This window comes from Cyprinus carpio, chromosome B9 (genome assembly GCF_018340385.1).
Source record: "Cyprinus carpio isolate SPL01 chromosome B9, ASM1834038v1, whole genome shotgun sequence".
Taxonomy (NCBI): Eukaryota; Metazoa; Chordata; class Actinopteri; order Cypriniformes; family Cyprinidae; genus Cyprinus; species Cyprinus carpio.
The window spans coordinates 17851796-17873298 of record NC_056605.1 but is presented as its reverse complement, the minus strand read 5'-3'; the positions used below and the strand labels follow the sequence as shown (position 1 = coordinate 17873298).

The window sequence follows — 21503 nt, the reverse complement described above, 5'->3', positions numbered from 1 at the left end:
GTATATGATAATAATTTAATATATTAGTGTCATGATGGTGATGGCTGTAATAATAATACCACCTTAATAGTAGTAATTATTAGTATTAATATATGGTGAGTATAAATACTAATAATTGCTAATAATATGCATCATTACTGTTACAAATATTAATATGTGTATATTAATACAAATTAATAGTAGAAGTCATTTTTATTAATAGGGTAAGCGGTATTACTTACGCTAGAGTATGCAATAATAATAAAAATATTTTGAAATTAATTGCTATTACTATTCATAATAGTAATTATTATTATTATTAATAAAATGTGAGTACTAATACTAATAACTGCTAATAATATTCAGCATTACTGTTACAAATATTAATAAATGTCTTTTAATACACGTTAATAGCAGAAGTATTAAATTAATTACTGTTATTCAGCTGTATAAGTAATATTGGTCACTTTAGTTCAGAGATCAATTCTCACTATTAACTGCAACTTTTGCCTTAATAAACTCCTAATTTGCAGCGTATTAATAGTCAGTGAGGTAGTTGGGTAACAGGAATTGACTTTATTAGACCTGACTTATGATCTAGCAGGGAACTAGTGCTCGCTGTCGTTCACCCCTCCTGCCCTATTTCTGTAGCTCTATGGTTGCTGGGCCGGATTAACAGAATCCCAGTCCAGTGCCGGAGCGCAGTAGCACTGAGAGGTGGTGTCGCCGTAGCGATGTGCCAGGTACGCTCATGGGATTAGCTGGGAACGTGTGGGGAGTGATCTGGCACTGAGAGAGGGGTAACTCACAAGGGCTGTCCTGTATGTGTTTGTGTTACATGATTGTAATGAAACATGAACATCTTTGACCCCACACTGAACCAAGTTTTGAAAAGAATTGTAAGATTTATAGAGGTAGCTGGTCGTAATGGTTTGATTAACAAGCCTGCATATTACTTTACAATAAAGTGTAAGACTTGCTCCCTGTTTATGACAACATGAACATATTGCCAACATTATGTACAAGATGCAATGCACTTGGAAAAATAATTTCTAAACAATTTATAACATGACCCGGTGACCAATTGTTGTAAGAATTCATTATTTATTATTATTTATTTATTTTCCCACAGAGAAACAGCTGCTAACCCCTATAATAACCATAATAATTATTTGGGTTTTGTTTTTACAACATAAACAGCAAGTAATTCACACCATAATTTTATATTTGTAAACACAGACATTAATGAGTTCCTTGATTATTTTCTTGTCTATCCATATAATCATTGATATTTTGCACAGAGCACTGACATCTGTCACTGAGAGGTCATTAAAACAAAATATGTACATATAATTTAAAATGTGTGATAATGTAAAGCATTACATTCAGGTCAGAAACACACAATTTTCTTACACGGAACAAATAGTGAAACTGTACAAACTGTGGAAATTTCAATATTTTCTCTAATAATGAGTGACCTGCCTCATGACACAAGTGTCTAGCGCCTGTGTAGTTAACATGTTCAACCACTAGGTGGCAGAGTTTTATTCTTCGCTGAGCTCTCTGACATAAACAATGAAGCTCTTTTGTTATTAAAACTATTATGAAACACTACAGAATACCACAACATACAACAAATACAAGTCAATTTCATTCAGTCTTAAAGTCATTCATTATGAATGCACATTTTTTAAGCATGGTCTGTTGCTAATTAAACAATTCACTGTAGAACAAAAGCTTAAATATAGTTCACCCAAACATTCTGTCATCCTTGACTCACCCCTTTGTCGTTCCAAACCCGTTTCAGAACACAAATTTTGATATTTTAATTAAACCTATGTTTCTGTCCCTCCATTGAAAGTCAATTAAATCTGCTCATATAAAGTGATCATACCTCTTCACAAGACTTAATAAACTGCAATTAATTGTCAACACCTTTATGACCTGACGTTTTTGATTACCTGGACTTTCAATGAACCATCTCAGGTTTCATTAAAATATCTTAATATGTGTTTCAGGTGAGTTTTACGAGTTTAATCATGAAAGAATTTTCATTTTTGGATGAACAATTTGTTTAAGGGTTTTCCATATTTAAATACTCAGCTGCTTGCAATTATAGAAGACCTAAAAACAATCCCTCTTTAAGACCTGCATACATGCTGATGAGATGATTGTCCTGCATGTTTCAGATATAAAATTCTTGCTCTTCCTCTGCAATGCCTTCTTGATTACAATCATCTACTGTCACAATGCCATTGCTCTTCTGCTGCCCTTTGTCCTGCAACACATCTTTCACATTCTTTGGCTGTGGTTTGTGTACTACACAAGGTGTGGATTTAGCAGAGATGCTCTGTGTTCTAGACAGTAAAGGAGTCTGTCTTATGGAGGAGGCATTATTATAGGTCAGATCAGCAAAGTCAAGACCTCCGTCTGTTGGAGGAGCAGACTTGGGCCGCAGTGCTGGGGCCTTTAAATGGTGCCTCAGCTGTGGATGGGAATAACCTGAGACCACCGATAGGTCCACAGAGCTGCCGCTGATGGTCTGTCCCGTGTCCACATCCGTCTCTTCGGCTCCCACTAGTGTATCGACATTGACACGGAAAATTGGAGCAGCCATTGAAGAGAAGCAGCGAGGACGGAAGCTTGACGGAGAGGCACACGAGGAGCGGGACTCATCTGTAGGCAGAGAAAAGAGGGACTGTGTGCGATGGCCTGTCCATCCCGCCCGTAAGAGTTCCACATCCCTCTGGAGCCTCTCCATGCGGCCCTCCTGATCGCACAGCGTGGGTGTCCTGGAGGCGACCGGAGACGGAAGGGTCTGGGTCCGCGAATGCGATGAGTTCCGGTGATAACGGCGATTTCGATAGGAGGCGGGCCCGCGGCCGTATGGTGGAGGAGGTGGAGGGGGCAGCTCGGGTGGAGGAGGGGAGGTAACCGGAGGATCATCAGGAGGAAGGTGACAGAACTTCGCAATAGTGTGCTTGCGGTAATACCGTGAACCTTGAACCTGACAAAGTCAAAATGAGAGCATGAAATTATGTGCAATTAATTTTTTCAGGACAGCATTTTTGCAGATCCTAGCACATATATTTTTTGGTCCCAAATAAAGGTGGCCTTAACTACTATGTACTTACATGTAAATTAATCATTTGATGCAATGCACTTATTGTGTACATACATGTTTTTACACTGTACAGATATTTAAAAAATACCTGCATGTAATCACATCTGCAATTAATTTCTGTAATTACATTTATAATTACACTGTTGACCCATCTCTTACACCTTAACCCACCCTTAAAGCTACCCATACCACCAAACAAGCAACAAAAGTGTTTTGCAATACAATATGAACACACAATAAATATATTGTACGATTTTCTTTAAATAATGGTACCCAAGACTGCATTTATTTCATCGAAAATACAGCAGAAACTGTTACAGTCAACCTCAATGTGTGATATTAAAGATATTTTGGTCAGCTTATGTATAATACATATTTGGTTGCCATTTGACAATCTATGTCAATATAAAATCTGATATTAAAGCAAAACAAGTTAAGAACCAGCTGCTTTACGTAAATTGTGAACTGTTCACATGGCAATATGATGGACAACTTATCTGCAGTGAGCTGTCAAAATAGTTTGACATTAAAAAAAAAATAGCTTGGGAAAGTGAACCATGTTCCTGCAAATGCCAAACAAAACACAATGTGGGAATGTGGCTTTGATAAGGTAACTGTATACCTGTGTGTGTGTGTGTGTGTGTGTGTGTGTGTGTGTGTGTGTGAGAGAGAGAGAGAGGGGAAAATTTCTCTTTAAACTTAGCAAGCATTGTTGAGTGTGTGTGCATTAGAGTAACAAAGTTCCACTGTTTTCTGCTTCACACCTCACTGCACATTCCCTCCATCCCTCTACCTCTCCCTCGATCATTTTCCTCTTTTGCTTTATTTGGTTTTCCATCCATCTTTGAGCCTCTTTGTGCCCTTCTTCCTCACTGTTCCACTCACACATTTCCCACATTCATATATTTCTCTCATTATATGACATTATATTCATTCTGTATGAACTATATCTCCCTCAAAATAGTATATATTTCACTGTATGGAAATTTCTGACTCATTGAGCACCCAAATGTGAGTAAAATTGTCTTTGGTGAGTAAACAAATTTATAGTTTTGTAAAAATGTTGTAATAATCAGTATCTTACGTATTTACAATACCGTTCTAAAGTGTTTTTGAAAATAGTCTCATATTTATGATTTCAACAATACAGTAAAAACAGTAAATTTGTGTTTTCTGCTTTTTTTTTATTCCTGTCATAGCAGACAAATTTTCAGCAGCCATTACTCCACCTGTATATACCCCCGTCCCTATTGTTTTCCAAACATGAAATGTTTCAGATGTTCAGCAGCAGATTAAAGTCCATAAATTCTGAGGGTAAAGCGAGAGCGAGAAAGCTTTTCTATATGTACAACCAGTTCAGCCTTTTGGTGTTTTTTTTTTTTTTTATCATTTGGACATCTTGTGTGTATTATGTGTGAAATCCTCTCTGTGCCATTTGGCACCAGCAGGGGTTGATTAGTAATGAGGCTGAAGTTGTGACAAAGAGCCAAACCTGCTTTGATCGCAGCTAATCCAGGTCAGGCAGAATTGACCTGTATGTGCTTGTGTGTTAGTTAATTTGACTGTCTTTAGGTTTGTTTCAGTATTTTTACATTGAGTACAGTCTTTCCACACACATAAACACACAAACACAGAAGGCCAGAGGTGTTTGGATTTGAACCAGGACACAAAAAATCAATGTGTACAATTTATGCAATGCCTTGGTGTTTTCATACTATTTTTCCCCTGTATGCAACTCTGCAGGGTGTTTAAGCAGTAATGCTCTGTTCAGTTGCCTGGTCTGAACCTGAGCTCAATATCAATTTGGCTCAAAACTGTGGTACATTTTTTCATCAGTGTAGTTACTAGCAGAATTTGTTTTCTACAGTAGCTAGGTAACAACTCAGGAAGAGAAGGTCGCACTGCTTCACTTTTTTTTCAATTTTGGTTTGTTTGGTTTCTACCAAAACACCCTCAGGACATCACAGCAAGAGATGCAAAGAATATGAGCTGTGCTCTGAAGGTAATTTCTGCAGAGACAACCAGTAATGAAAAACTGATTCACAGCACCGTGTCCAGAGCATCATTAAAAAGCTCAAATGTGATTTCAGGGACCTGAGTTGTGGAAGCATTTTCCTCATTATTTTTCTGCATAGGCATGAAAGAAAATTTCTGAATAAAGAGCCCTAAGCCTTGAACCAAACAACTCCGAGATGAATCACAATACATCATTCAAAGCTAAAAGTATATATAAGAAAATCTATAGATAAGACAAGGTTCAAAACTATTCCATCCCAGAGAAAATGAATAATGTAATGAAATTAGTCAAGGACAACTGATTTTGTAGCCTAACACTACCACATCTCATGTTAACCTAATTTGGCTATTGTTACCTAGTTAGTACTAATTAATTCGCAAAAACTCATCACAAGTTTGCAAATTATTATTATTATTATTATTTTTAATAGAAAAAGGTTTCAAAAGGTGTATTGGCAGTTGATGCATACCTTATTGTGCTTTTTAATCCAACATTACACATTTAGGTTATTATATATGAATAATAAATATGAATATTAAAATATATTAAAATGTATATTGGAAAGTGCATTATATTTTTTTACATTTTATTCACCTTTTTACCTTCACTAACTGTCCTGTGGTGTGTGAAAATTATTAAGCACAAATATTCCATGTAGACTCATTTATTAAGAGTTCATATAACGTTATGTAAAATACATATACTACAACTTTATTATTACAATACTGACATACTTTAGAACACTAGGGTTACTGCTGAAAGTTCACTAAAAGAACTTTCATATAAGATGTCAATGTTTAAGACGTCATATATATATATACACACACACACACACAAAAGTCATTGCTTTGAGATATTTTTTCTAATAATATATCCTCTGTCTTACCTGTAGCAATATTTTATTCCCATCATAATCATTTGTTTGCCAGCGGACGTCGCTGATAGGCGTGCAGGGACATGGCAGCAGTGGCACAAGTTCACCGATATCCCTTACTCTGATCTCCATCACAGCATTTTCAGTGGGGACGGGGTTCTGGCCATGGGGCATCCGCTTGAATGACAGCTGGATTTCTGTTTCAGGGTTGGAGTAGACTACACAGAAACAGAAATCCTCCTTCTTCTGGGCTAGCCTTCGGCGCAGGAGCAACCTGTACAGACGCACCTGTTCGGTGTAGGTCTCGTAGCGACAATAGACTGTAAAGCGCACAATTTCTTTGCCGTAGTGCACCTGGCGAAGCGCCCATAGTGGTGTGCCTGGTGCAAGAGTAACAAAGTCCTGGCTGGCTGAAGAAAATGGTAAGAGGCCTCGCCTGTTCACCCGCTCTGTGTGGTGGTATCGCCACGGTGGGCATCTCAGCTGATTGTGGAGACGTTCAAGACTCTCTTCACCTCCATATTCATCCTGTAGAAACAGGATTACAGCCAAGGCTGGCTGGTGCGATGGTGGTTCGGTGACGCGCTGGAGGCGGACCTTGGGCTTTCGAGAGAGACCTCCTGCCCGTTCTGACACCCTGAAGAGGGTGAGATCAGGGTGGAGCCAGGAGAGGACCTGATCAGCGGCTTGCTGGAGCGTTTTGGCCTGACCGGGGTCAGTGATGATGTGGATAGAAACTAGGAAAGGATCTTGTAGGTCCCCCATGGACAAATCACCTAAAAGATGAGAAAATTATCCATACAAGTATGGAGCTATACTGATTTAATATCATATATTACAATATGGTAATTATAGTTGCGATGAAACAGTAGCAAGAAGATCTCTTCTTCATTTATGTGAAAAATATAAAAGTAAAACAGATTATCAAAACAGAAAAAATATGTATTTAGGATAGGATTAGATGGAGGGAGATCTGAACGCAAGCTTGTGGGGGAGTGTAAGAAAGGGGTGGAAGAGTTGGCTTAATGAATGGAGAAGTTCAGATATGTTACAAGAGAGAAGTTTCACAGGAAAATAAAGCTCTACATTCTAGTAAAAAACAACAACAACACACTTAGTTCTTCTCTTTATCTGTATTAGGTGTATTAGTGTGTTACATCTTCTGCTTTATTCTGGCTTCAGGAGTCACTGTAAACCTACTTTGCTTTGAACGTCTATAAAGGGAAAGAACAGTACGAAATAGAGAAAATGGATTGGCTCTCAACACTGAATGAAATTTTTTCATCCATGCGCTCCTGTTCTGTAATCAGGCTGTATAGTGAACAGTGCAGCCTCATTAGTTGCATTAGTGGATGGTTAGTAACGATGGAGAAATGCTTTGGCTCCCTGTAGGACTTCTGAATAAGGTTTGGCCTTCCACTGAACCTTTGACCATAGTGAGCCCTGAGTGCACACACACACACAAATATCCCTGAGCACAAAAGTACATGAAAGATCCTCTTAACAAAGTGTTCAAGGCAAATGTGATGTTTTATGACTGCAAAATGAGATCAACAAGAGCATCAATTAAAGAATTTCATAAATGACTGTATTTATATGACGTGTGAAAACACATGATGTCTCTACATTATGAGTAATGCTGCACAATATAACAAGCACTTCAAACCCCCTCTTTGATATATTCATCTCTCGGCCATAATCTAGTGACAACAGCAGCAAAAATCTTTGTGTTGTTATTATATTATGAGAAATATTGTGCAGCTATTCTAATTTTTTTTTAAATATAACAAATATAGCAGAACATGTACAGCTGCCTCTTTCTTTTCACCTACTCTTTTTTTTTTCACCCCAAACTCTCCTGACTCATGGGACCCGTCCCACTTTGTTTGTTGTTTAAGGTTGGGGGCACCAGAGGTCAAGGGAACGCTATGCTCTTACACACTTGCACACAAAAACACACTCACGCAAGTAAACACTCTTCTCTAGTTGCACTGCACTCTTGCAGGTGTAACTGACGCACATCTGAGTTCAATGAAGGATCCTTTCAATCAATCAGTGTGGAAAAACCAAGCAGTGTGTTCACTAGGCAAAGGTACTTGTTCAGACTTAAAAACACACAATACATTCTCTATTGTCCACTATGACCTTTAGAAACAAACATATGAGGACAGCCTTACAACAGACCTAATGTGATCCAGTTATTAATGTTTTAATTACCAAAAGCTTTCAGCTGGAAAAAATTAAATGTGAATGTTAGGGCACTTTGCCCCGCAGACACATGGTTTAATTAAGACACTGTTTACAGGACACTGTTTATAGGAAACAGCATAATTTGATTAATTACTGATGCAATTATGAGGAGAAATCACAGATACTGATCTTAATCACATTATTTGATAGATTTCACTCAAAAGGAAATGATCAAGTAAAATAAAATGTATTTTTAAATGTTTGTTTTCATTGGAACATTGGCCAGTTTGCAAGTCTGCATTAATGGCTTATACTATATATATATATATATATATATATATATATATATATATATATATATATATATATATATATATCTATATATATATATATATTCACCGACATTATTCAGCTATAATTTGTGAATTATTACAAGGCAAACTAAAACTATGTGAAACTAATGTTATCTATTCAAATTCTAATTATATGAATTTCAAAATATGCTTGGTCTCTAAGTTTCGGTGAATATTTTTTCTGTCTATGAGAGGCAGCTCTGCGTTCATTTAGATTCAAGAAGCCTCGATCACTTTAAACCATCTGTAATCTTGAGTTGAGTCTGTAATGGAATGTAATCTGGCTGTCTGACTTAAGCAACTAACATTAAATAAGACACCATATTTAGCCCCAGCTTAACCATCCCTAATATACACTCCAATCTGGTGTCATTCTAACACTGTAAAAACCTGCAATTGTTACCTTAAGTGGCTATTTCTCTCTGATATAACAATGTGTTGGTGTGCCATAATGGTTTTAGGTTGATTTTTGACTTTTTGAAATTAGTTTAAATGTTACCACGTGAAGTACTTTTTTTTCAGTGCATTTAAGTGTCCAGAGCTATAAAGAGGCGAAACAGATTTCACAGAAGATGCACTTGAATTGTTAGAGAACAAAGATATATAGAGGAAAGTATTGTGCACATGGATACAGAGAAAATCTGATGAGCTGCAGAAGTGGCGAAATGCTGACATGACTGATGATGCAGCATTAAGCAGTTATTCATGGCAGCCTTTCAAGAAAGCATACTGTCACACCATTAAAAAAAGAGACAGAATGCAGAAACAATAAGGGGAAATGTGGTGGAAAAAGTGAAAAACATCCATGCAAAGGTGCTCAGACAAAGAAAAGACAATGGAATATGAAATAGACAGTATATAAATTCTGAAGAACTCCCTTTCTAGACAATACCACCTTCATGTCTATAAGCAGGATAAAATAAAAATACATATTATTCAATAAATACATTTATTTTGTTTTAGAATTGTTGAATTTCTACTGTAAATTGCACTAACCTGTAATCATTTTTTTTTCATATGTGAGAACAGATAAAACAAATCCTAATTTTAGCATTGAATTCTTCTCCAGCCCCACTAGTTCTCCACATCTCCCATTATTCCTCAAACCATCTCATTCTGTTTTCTTCATTTTCTGTCTGAGTCCACATTCAACCACTTTTCTTCATTCTACAATAAATTATACACAGTCTATTATGTGGTGTCCTTGATGGGCTCTAGGTTTTAGTGTATGTGTGTGTGTGTGAGTGGGTGAGTGAGTGGGTGAGTGAGAGTGCTTCCTGCACTGTCACTAGGAGGAGTGTTTCCTGCTCCTCAGATTAATGGGCTAATATTGGACATTAATCCCTCCATAGGGAAACAGACTGGGCCCGACGCAGCCACGGGGAAAGGTCAGTCCCAGACACACACACAAGAAGGCACTCACACACAAACAAGCAGAGGTAACAGAGCTCTCGAAGCACTTCAAGCAGTGATTCCCCGAACAAACTAATCTCACTGTCATGGCAACAATTGTCAAGTGTTTTAACTGACAGAAATCTTCCACATCTAAATTGTAATGTGCTTTTCAAAATACAAATGAATCCAAAAGCAGGATTAGAAAGAATAGTCTCTTATAAATCCCCAATGAGCACAAGGTGGAAGAGGAAAGGGGATTTAAAGGAAACTACATATGGCGGATGTGTGTTTGATTAAAGCATGTTTTGTTGAAGAATTTATCTGAACTGCATAAAGGGGAATATAAAAACCAAGTGGCATATACTCACTGCTTGCTGATGACATAAGACTGTAGTCAGACCTGAGAAGAGAGTGAATGACAGAAATGGGAGAGAGACACAGAGAAAGATTTTTGTTAGAGACTGTTAGAGTGATTTAGGATCCCAAGGTTTCAAAGGAAGGTCCTACATCTGGATAAACAATCCTGGGTGTCATGGTATATAGTGTGTGTTAGTGTGCAGTAATGTCTCTGGTGTATTACGCACATACAGTATATTTGTACAGGTTATGATCAAAGATTGTGTATTGTTGCTTTGTGTTAGAAACCTTCTATTCTCTCACCTCATCGGTTGATGAGAAAGGTAAAAAAGGTAAAAGTATAAGACCTATTTGACATATTTCATAACTTATGTACATGTGTCTTACATAGTGACCCAGTCATTTTGTTCTTTTGACCTAGTCTTTTATCGCTCCCTGGTCAGTATTTTTCCTTTCCTCACCCTCTGTCTTTTTCCTGTTTCTCTGGTAGTGAAAACAGTGCAACAGGGTATTAAATTATTTTTAAGAACAGGGAAATTCCATGTAGTTAAACTTGAATTTTGAATGTTCTAACTTAATGCTGTAATAGTATGGTCTGAAATGGTATGTGGTGCACTGGTTCAATACTTCTGCTTACAAGTTTGGGATCAGTAATATTTATTTTTATTTATTATTTTACAACCTTTCTATTCATTAAAGAATCTTGAATGAATCAAGTTTTCTACAAATATATAAACAAGCACAACCCCGAACTTTTGAAGAGAGTGTAAATACAGTGAGTGCTGTATAGAGTTTTCTGCAGTTGTTCACACTTAAACAATGCACTCTCAAGCATCATTAAAGAAAACATCCTTTTTGAAAGTTTCTGATTTACTGCCATCAGTACAGTTTACAGTTACTGTTGTTAAATGAACTAAATGAGGATATAAGCCACACACAACATCTGTTAGCTCTCATTTAGCACCAAGACAGCCACATCACAACCAAATCTGACATTTAGAATATTTATTCTTTTCTTTCTTTCCTTTTTTTTAACAATTATTGTAAATGGCTAATCAAATAAGCTTGGAAGACATCCAGTATATTTACATAGGAACAATATGTCCTTCATATTATAATTACAGGATCAACGCATAACACATTTTTGGGTCAAATGAATTTCTAAGATGGTTTTGTACATTTTGAAGGCAAGTTTAAATATATATGTATCTTAGTGGTTAAATGTGGTCAGATTACAGGTTGTAGTTCAAACTCAACAAGAGATAAGCTATCACCATTTGAGCTTAAACCCCAGGTTGCTCATGGTTTTAATGTAAGTGGCTTTGGATAAATGCATCAGCTAATTGAGGAGTTAGTCATTAGAAAGGTACAATGGGCATTTTTTTTCAGAACAAATTAAATATATCTAAAGAAAAAAATATTCTAAAACAGATATAAAGATATATACCATACAAACAGATGATAAGAGGATAGAGAGGATAGTCTACTGTCCTACTAAATCACCATACCTACACCAACAAGACAGGACAGCCATTAAGATATGACATAGGCCTACCTATAAACAAACCAGGATGCATCTTTTCATCGTTCACAGCTGAAATCACAGAATGATGATACAGATCATGCATGACTTTGAGATAATAGAGAGTTAAATCTATGCGATTAGTATATTGGCTACTTCTGTCACTCTCTTGTGCTAAAAAGCCTAAGCAGCATGCCCTATTAGCTCAGCTCATTGGCTTTCCAGCTACTTTTCAGCATTAAATCTCTGCGCCAGATGTCTTGGGTGTTAATACCAAACAACAGATGGTTAAATAAGAAACGGGCCAAACGAGGTAGAAACCAAACGAGAAAACTTCAAACAAGCGCGCTGTCCAATAGTATTGATGACCTGTCCTGCGCTGCTCAGGTATCAGAATCCTCATCAAATGACTCACTTTAAATAAATCAGATTCTTATTAGCGCGTTAATATTTGTAGCATATTGGTGTCTATCCTAATTAGTGCATTATAGCTATATTCCCTATTCTATGTAGCCTATTTCATTTTCTTTGTTAAACAAACCTGTTTATCATTAGGCTACTCACCCTCCGGTCTCCGCTCCCGAATCAGCGCACTCATCTTCAACTGAATTCTCCATCTCTGGTGAAAGTGACAGTAACTTCACATGCCTCCCGTTTTCTCTTCTGCACTTTAACGCTCACGTACACTGCACAACATGAAAGCAACGAAACTTGTTAAAGCTTGGATGAACAACCGACTCCAGTAACGGTGACAGGCACATATAATAGTGACAAGACACGCCAGAGTCTGCGTGATCCGGTTCGTTCGTGAAGCTTGTGCGTCACCGCCGTTCATTCACCTCAATAGCGGTGCGTTTACCGCTCCCAGGTGGCCCGACGCAGTTAAAGCGAGTACGCACTTTTTGACCAAGAGACGAACAAAATGCGAACCCAGTCTGTGGAATGTGGAAATTAGGAATTAGAGAGAGAGAGAGAGAGAGAGAGAGAGAGAGAGAGAGGTTCTTTAGCTAAAGCTCTTGTATTATGAAAGGATTAATAGACTACATTTAAGTTTAATAAAATAGTGTTTAATTAGGCTATTTTGCAAAAGATTTTCACAATACAACATTTAGTAGGATACTGCTGAGATATAATTACAATAATGTAGCCTACACACGTGAGATAAAATCCTTTCTTTTAAAAAAAAAAGAAAGAAAATTATTCCACATGGAGCCGGGCGCCCTCTCATGGCCGCCATGTTAACATCAAATGATCAGACATTTCATTACTTAATAACAACAACAACAACAACAAACAAACAAATAACGTTTATTTAGTGCTAAAGTCAACTTACTTCATCAAAACAGGTGCAATTCACAGGTCCACACTAACAGCATTGATGATGTCAAGCGACAGCAGCTAATAATCAAATTTCATGCATTGAGGCTGATAAATCTCTTTCTTTACCAGATTACTTATTTCTATATTTCTATTACCCGTTGCTATAGCTGTGTTCTGAGTACCAACGCTTACATATAACACACTGTACACTGGAGAAATAAAAAAAGAAATGACAGTCAGACTTGACAAATTATATTTTATTGACAGACAAAATTATTTCTTAATGAAATAATATGCATTAAATGTTAATTGAGCTGCAACTGCAACACACTGTCATTCAAACAATTAAATATTTTGAAAAGCTATATTTACAGTAATATATTAGATTATTTATATGAAAACAGGTGGAAAAAATACAATCTCTAAAAATGTCACTGTATGGTGACTTTGCATATGAAACTCAGAGTGTTACATTTCTTGCATTAAAATCCCTTCTAAAGTTCCCTAAAGGTTTCTGCGAAAAGCTCTAGTCAATGTACCCCTCCGGTTCCAAAAGAAGATACTGTTTAAGTGGCTTTGGTATGGGGAGCCTGGGAATGAGTGAGCAGCAGTATCCCAAACTGTTTCCTCAGTGCAGACCGGCACAGATGCTGTAAACTACGTGGTTTATACTCCAGTGCAAAGAGAGACTCATAAAAGGTTCTGTGAAGCTAAAAAATAATAATAAATAATTTGTGTATTAATATGGTACAATAATACCAGCAGCATCAGCATGCATTGACTCATTCCAGAACTGTCGACTTCACCTTTAAATCCTTTAGCATTGTTTTGCTACACTATTTTTGAAACATTTATTCCACATGTGAATGTTTCCAAAGGTTTCATCTTGTAATGAATGCAAAAACCCTTGTAAAATGATGAAATACTTACATGAAAAGTATCCTCGGGTATAGCCTCAACCCATTTGGAGGTCACAGGAACAAGTGTGTATGAGTTGAACAGGATTTCCACAGTTTTAGGTGCATCTGCGCAGGCTGTTAATACTTAAAACCAAAAAATATAAATAAAATAATTTATTTAAGTGAACATTCCAAAAAGCAGATAAAAGAAAGATGAATAAGATATCAGCGAATTAAGAAACTTTAAATCAGCTTTTTTTTAAATTATTATTAAAGAATGTTTATGCCATGAAATAAAAAGATTGTTTAATGTAATAAACCTCAGGGCTATTATCTTAGTGTTCACCTTCAGCAGTGCTTGTGGCCAGACTTTAATAGAGCCCCGATTTAACAAGGTTTGAACAACCCTGTGAGGTTCCCACTCTTGCCGAACCACAGAGCTTTGTAGAACTCTCGATAACGGTGAACATCCGTTATAGTCAATGGCATTGATATCAGCCCCATGGTCCAAGAGAAGCTCCACCAACTTAAGCTGAACATTGCGGGCAGCCTTGTGTAGAGGAGTGCGGCATTCTTTATCAGACAAATTAATTTTAGCTCCATAGGCCAGGAGGAGACGACAGATCTCGAGGTATCTTTCATCTTGGCTGTCGTCTGTCTTTTCTGGGGCGACTCCACAAACCACCCCCAGTGGCGTTTCACCTGAAGAGCTGCTATGGTTCACACAGGCTCCGAATCGTAGGTACAACTGTGCATGGTGGGGCAGACCATGTCTAGATGCCACATGCAGTGGTGTTTCATCCTCTTCTTCACTGGGTAAGTTCACTTTGGCACCGTATCTCACCAAGGCTTTTGCACAACTACAACAGAAATTGTAATAATGGTAAATCATTTTTGAGGTGAAGAACTTGTTGCTCATATTTGGCATAACACTCTTAAAGAGATTAAATATTATTAATATTATATTAGTATGGAATTCATATTAGTTTGTACCAGTGTATAATGACATATTTGACTATTATATATTTTTACATTTACATTTAGCAGACGCTTTTATCCAAAGCGACTTACAGTGCATTCAGGCTATACATTTCTTTACCAGTATATGTGTTCCCTGGGAATTGAACCCACAACCTTTTGTGCTGCTAACGCAATGCAAAGGAACACTTACAATTACTTTTAAATTATACCTACGATTATATTTATTATAAGGTGTAATAATATATAGTGTATTATGTATCATATTCATATGATGATACCGTAGTGATTGTGGTGTTCTGCAGAGATGTAAGGCAGTCAGTCCCTCGTCTGTCATCTGGTTAGGATTAGCTCCATGTTCCAGCAGCAGCTCTACACATTCAGTGTTGGCGTTTGCACAGGCCTCATGAAGTGCTGCTTTTCCTCCTGCGTTAAGGTTGGGATGTGCACCATGTTCCAGTAAATATCGCAGACATTCAGAGTAACCTTGTGCGGCAGCAATACATAGTGGGCTTGTCAGTTCTCTTTTATACTCCAAAGACCAAAGACCTGGAATGGGAAATATTGTAGGTGTCACAACTGATGTGTTTGAAATAACTGAATTAATCTTATAGAAAACACACCAAAATTATACCTTAAAAAAATACATAAATTACTGTTCAAAGGTTGTTTTTTTAAAGGAATTAACACTGTATTTCAGAAAGTATGCATTAAAGAGATGAAAAGTGACAGTCAAGACTTTTTAGATGTAACTTGTTTATCTACTTCAAACAAATACTGTTCTTTTGAACTTTTATGGTACTTTTATGAAAAAGAGTACTAAAAGATTAAGCAGCACAATTGTTTTCAACAGTGATAATAATAAGAAAAATCTTACTGACCCCAAACTATTGAACGGTAGTGTATGACAAACCATTTAGAAATTAGATAAATGTTTTTCAGGATAGATTATACTCTAAAATTGTAACTAAAATAACAGTAACTTCTGCTAATTGGTTATACAAATATTAACTAATTAAAATATTGAAAGTAGAAATAGTACAAAAAAGTCTTAAAAGAATAGTTTAAAATGCTCAATAAAAGAAAAATATGTATAAAAAATGAAAATCTAATCAAAACCGTCCACAGCAGCAACATACATTTTTTGCTTCTTCTCTGTTATCAGAGAATAAACTCAATCTTTGTTTCATTCATCGGTACAGCACAAAAAACAAACAATCTTTTTGATTCACCTCCAAAGTTTCTATCCCACAAATGACTTTTTACCTGAGGGTCCAAAGATGGTGTCTGTGTGAGCTTGCCACTCAAGTTCCTCACGGCTCACATTGTAAAACACATCAACATCAATATAGTTCCTTTTAAGGAGGTTACGAAGCCCTCTTGTATCTCCCTTCACTACAGCTCTGTAGAGCCATAAGGAGCGTAAATGAGCTCTTTCCCAATGATCCTGTCCTAACTCCCAGTTATCATCCAGCAGAGCCTGCCATCCATTCAGCTGTACAGTGGAACAGAGGTTCTCAATGCGCATAGTTCTTAGCATCCTCTTACCTTTTCAAATGGCTTAGGCTTTCAAGGACTTGAGTTTTTATAGTGCTAGTCATGTTTTCCAATGGCTTCAAGCACTTTTTGCCTCTATATTTAGTAAGCTATTGTTCTCCATCAGTTGGTCATAGATTACTGGGGCCATTTTTAGTTGTTGATGTATGAGATAGATGCTAAATCCTTTGAGCTTCTACCATCTATGCCTATTTGTTTTATTTGAATAACAGACCTGTCTTTCAGTGACATTTAAGACAAGCTCCATTGTTAAATGGATCAGATTTTATATGCTACTTCCATGTATGCTAGAAAGTGGTTGCAGTGTCACACGTTAAATATTTACAATAGAAGCAGATAGTTCAACTACAATGGCTAAATCTCTTGGTTGTATGAGATCATTAATTTCGCGGGCACACCAGGAAAATCTTTACTGGAATCTGCAGAATGAGTCGTAGGGGTGTTGCATGGAGACAGACACAAACAGCAACTCGCATCAGGGCTCTTGTGTATTGACCTGTCCATGGCATTCATATGCACAGAAGATTACCACAATCCCTTAGAAATCCTGTGTCAAATCCACACAGATTCCTCATCACAGTAATGCTGCATTCACCCACAGATAGTATGAAGCACAATGCTGTGTTAAGTGATAAAGGACTTGTAGAGCATGGCACATTTATTCTATTTTTAGAAGACGCAATCTTTGTTATCCTTGCACGAAAAGCTCCAGTATGTTAGTGTGTCTCATGTAAGATGCCTGTCTCATCAAAAGGGAGTGCAGGGAATGTGAGGGGTGTTTATTATCAGACACGCTGTCCGTGGTAAAAGCCCAAGCATTTATGCTTCCATGAAAAACCTTAACATCTATGGAATATTTCTGTTGCACAAAAGGTTCTTAATATTGTAGAAAGGTTCCTCCGAACATTAAACTATTCTACACATTATGTGGAACATACTATATTTATATGTGAGTAAAAGCATGTCTCAACCAAGTAGTGTGGGTTTTGTTCAGTGGGTTTGGAGCGGTGGTGGCATTTCATAAAACCCTAGGGTACAGCTAGGCATTCCAGGGGTGGGTGGGGGAGATCCCCCTCAGTTGAAATCCAATGAAGAACCAGCAGGGTATGGCAAGGAAGGCTGTCCCTGGTTTAGAATAACATGAGGATGAGTAAATGGTGACATAATTTTCCTTTGTGGGGTGAACTACCCTTTTAATATTAATATAATAATACCAGCTTTTTCAGAGAGACCAAACTAGCTGACTAACATTTGCTGGTGAACAACATGGTTTTGCTGGTCATTTGATGGTTTCGCTTCAGCAGAGCTCTCTGGTTAAGCTATTTTAGAAGCCTGTTAAGTGCACCAGGTAAGCTGTATCCCATTCTGGGAACCAGAATACAAATTTCATATGTTGGTGTTATTCACAACAGATGCACAACATATGCTGCATTTCAACAGGATATTGAAGCTCAAGAACATGACTGATATGAATATATATAGGAGTATTAATGTACACATTTCTGCAGGCTTCAGACCAACACGATGCTGAAATGTATATATAAATCATTGTCTTCCCTAAAAATACTCGTTTCATTATAAATCTCAGTCCTATTCATCAAATCTGACTCACCCCATTTCTGAGCAGTCCACAGCAGTTCATCGCTCTGAAATTCAAGAACTTTATTCAATTGCTCTGGATCAGAGAATCCATCCTGCATGTCTCTCCAGTGGTGGGTTAGAAGGTCATTGAGAACAGGGGGACAATGGAAGTCTATCCCTGGTTGTTTATGCCCCTTGGTCTTTTCTTTCCTGACACCCTGACTGCTGTCTAAAGACAACCGCCTTCTCTCTGTCAAGAATGTGGCCTTTCGATTGATAACACACGCCCCACTGCCTTGGGAGAGCATGGCTAATATTGACAGTCCTTTCCACTTCTTACCTGTCTGATTTTATGGCTATTTATATCATCACTGTTGCTCTATATCTTGTATTTTTAGTACAAATGACATGTGATCAGCAGGGTAATTGCATGACAAGGGGGGCTTGATCATTGTTTTCATCAACAACACAGAGGCTGAGTGTTTGATAAATATGCCAGATGCACAGCTGAATGGAAAGCATTGCTGATGATATCACCACTGCACGAGCCAAGAATAGAATCAAACTCTCCATTTCAACAAATCATGAGGTGCGACAGCATTGTCTTCCAATCACAGCTGACCGGGAATCTGATCCTCACAGGTGTTTTACATTGTGACCTTAATTCCAAAAGTGCCCTGAGCTGTCAACTGTAATTCCAGTGAGAAGTGAAAGGGCATCGGTTTCTCCTTGATGCAGACTATTTAGTTTATTTAACATTAACTGTGCTGATCACTGGAATTAAGTTAAAACAATTTGTTATACATAGGGCTTTAAGGTTCTTATTGCTATTGTAGACAGTTCTTATACAGCTGTGTAGTTGCATGTGAAAGATGTCATTAGCTGCACTTTCATGTGACCTCACATGTAACCCTAAACATGGGCTGCTGAATTTAAAATATCTGCCAATGAGCTGATGACATTCCTGAGTATTTAAAGTGGTCATATGATGTTGCTAAAAAAGAACATTATTTTGTGTATTTGGTGTAATGAAATGTTTATGCGGTTTAAGGTTATTATTATTTTTTTCACATACTGTACATTATTGTTGCTCCTCTATGCCCCTCCTTTCTGAAACGCATAAATTTTTTACAAAGCTCATCGTTCTGAAAAGCGAGGCGTACTCTGATTGGTCAGCTATCCAGTGCATTGTGGTTGGCTGAGTACCTTAAGTGTGTGACAGAAATGTTAAGCCCCTTACCATACTGTGATGCCGTGTCCTGGTACAATGAGACAAAACTAATAAAACCCATTACAAACGAGCCATTTGTAGCATCCAGTGGGAACATAATTACTGATTATAATGACTTATACTGTCTTTTTACGCATTGCGTTGCATCGCGCCACGTAAACATTAAAACCACGTCTGCATTTGTGATCGGAGAAATGACAAATAACAAGCGCTACTCTACTATACTCAAAACTAGCATTTGAATCATCAGTGGCAAATCCTTTAAATATGAAAACGTTCTTACAGGCTGTGAGTCAGCATTATTTGTCAGAACACTGGCATTGTAGGCTACTCTCCAAGGAAACAGTCCTCGTCCTCCGTAAAATGCATTGCACACATCTTAATATTTGGGTTGAACTGTTCTGGAACAGTGTTGTAAATACAACTTAACCACTGATTTATAGTTGTGTCTTTTGGAAGACCAAACAAAGTAGTTTTGCTTTCACAACGAAACACACAGTGTCTCCACGACATGGTGGCGGCAGCAACAATACTACAGCAAGAATAAAAGTTACGCATTCTTTTTTTGTGTGAACATTTCAGTGGTGTTATGCAAATCTTCCCACACAGTGATGTAGACAGACATGCAGAGGCGTGTTTAAACGAGGTGTTTAAGGAGGGCGTGGATGAGTTTTAACTTTTATAAAGAATATCTCTTTGGGTTTGAGACTTTAGTCTTTGCAACTTTAGGGATCTTATCTATTCACAAACAGCTTGTAACACTCCAAAAAGAAAAGAAATCAGATCATATGACCCCTTTAATGGCTGTACTTATGTACCATCAAATATGTTGAAGCAACTGAGGACAAATTCAAGTTAATGGTTTACTTCTTTATATTTTACAATGTGGGAGTGGCAAAACAGCATTTACCTGAACTTTAGCTTCTCAGTTTTAGCTTTGGTTGAAGGTAACTTTATATTGCATTTTGCATGTGTAAAGAACAGAAAACCCTCAGTTAAGTATTTCAGAAGGTCTACAGACTGGGAGAAATGCTGGGAGCTGTAACAATTAACACATGAAAGGAGTTCCCTGCTGAGAAAAAAAAAAAAAAAAACTAAAACCAACCCAACCCTGGTTGGCTGGTTTTAGCTGGTCAGTAGGCTGGTTTTTGAGGGTTTTTTTCAGGCTGGGAGAGGTGGCCTACCAGCTAAAATCAGCTTGGCCTGGCTAGGAGACCAGCTAAAACCAGCAACTTCCAGCATCTTAGGCTGGTTTTAGCTTAGGTTCTATACAAAATACTTTTAATTTTTAAATAAAAATGTTAAATCATTTTTGAATGCGGTGTAGACTGATGGGATTAAAAATATGCTAAATCTGCAATTAAGTGTGAAAACTTCAACAGTGTGAATTTAATCATAAATTTTCCAGCATTAATTAAGGCATGTTTGTGTCGTACTTACCCAAGAGTACAGCTGGGGGGAGCTCAACATCAGGGTCTTTCATCCAATCATCATTTGACAACTCTATGATGGTATTTGGATTTTCTTTGCTTGCCTCAGTGAGAAGGGTCTGCACACATGTATAGTCCTCCTTACTTTGAGCTTCTTTAAGAGCCTTAACAAATTCTGATTCAACAGGGTAATCTAATACAACGTCGTCTGACATTGTTTGATAACACTCTAAGTAGGGTTTTCCCCTTTCACACTAAGCCTGAGACTGTAATAAGATTCATATGTGCCACATCTGTTGTTGTTCTCTGTGGTTACATCTAAATATAGACAGGTTCAACTGTAAGTCGATCTAAATGTTTATAAGACTGACATTGCACCATGCAAACTCACAGCGAAATCTACCAGAGTGGAGCAACAAAAAACAGTGTACTGATAAATTGTAAATTTTATATCACACTCGCTGTACAACCTATTTGAATTTTGTGCAACTTGAGAAAGTCTTAAATTTACAAACTTCTCCATGTGTAAGCATAGATGTCACAGTAAGGATCTGACTTAGGAGACGTGTTTCTAAATACAGTGCTTTGAGAGGTGGATAGACGAGAGAGGATCTGTGGACACTGCTCTCACTAGACATAAACTTGGTGAGCAGCTGGCCAGCAGTATCAGAACAGTCAATCAAGTCAACAATATTA

The 21503-nt window shown here is 37.4% G+C and overlaps 2 protein-coding genes across 6 annotated transcripts; both read right to left on the bottom strand.

Annotated features, from left to right (window-relative positions):
* Positions 1-1059: 1059 nt before the first annotated feature.
* Positions 1060-12793, bottom strand: LOC109096736 (protein FAM124A-like). 5 transcript variants are annotated; one of them, XM_042731256.1, is made up of 5 exons: positions 12376-12642; positions 11845-11883; positions 10301-10332; positions 6007-6770; positions 1060-2986 (listed from the first exon to the last, which is right to left on the bottom strand). In XM_042731256.1, the coding sequence occupies exons 3-5, from the start codon at positions 10314-10316 to the stop codon at positions 2165-2167; spliced, it is 1602 nt and encodes a 533-aa protein (XP_042587190.1). In that variant the 5' UTR covers positions 10317-10332; positions 11845-11883; positions 12376-12642; the 3' UTR covers positions 1060-2164. The 5 variants fall into 5 exon arrangements, with proteins under 5 accessions (XP_042587190.1, XP_042587189.1, XP_042587191.1 ...); XM_042731253.1 differs by lacking the exon at positions 11845-11883 and adding an exon at positions 12651-12793 and having other exon boundaries at positions 1061-2986; positions 12376-12497; XM_042731255.1 differs by lacking the exons at positions 10301-10332; positions 11845-11883 and adding an exon at positions 12651-12793 and having other exon boundaries at positions 12376-12497.
* A 580-nt stretch (positions 12794-13373) lies between these two features.
* Positions 13374-21179, bottom strand: asb18 (ankyrin repeat and SOCS box containing 18). The gene is given in 6 exon segments (XM_042731258.1): positions 13374-13745; positions 13747-13841; positions 14062-14175; positions 14377-14890; positions 15290-15557; positions 20818-21179. Coding segments are annotated over 6 exon segments (1284 nt in total). The 5' UTR covers positions 21023-21179; the 3' UTR covers positions 13374-13657.
* Positions 21180-21503: the final 324 nt, after the last annotated feature.

What these genes read in the sequence shown, in the direction of transcription:
- LOC109096736 (XM_042731253.1), bottom strand. Translation starts at nt 12,428, where the DNA reads ATGGAGAATTCAGTTGAAGATGAGTGCGCTGATTCGGGAGCGGAGACC. An exon ending in TCGGGAGCGGAGACCGGAGG is followed by an intron (nt 10,333 to 12,375) that starts GTGAGTAGCCTA and finishes CTCTCTTCTCAG; the next exon opens with GTCTGACTACAGTCTTATGT. An exon ending in GGAATAAAATATTGCTACAG is followed by an intron (nt 2,987 to 6,006) that starts GTAAGACAGAGG and finishes TGACTTTGTCAG; the next exon opens with GTTCAAGGTTCACGGTATTA.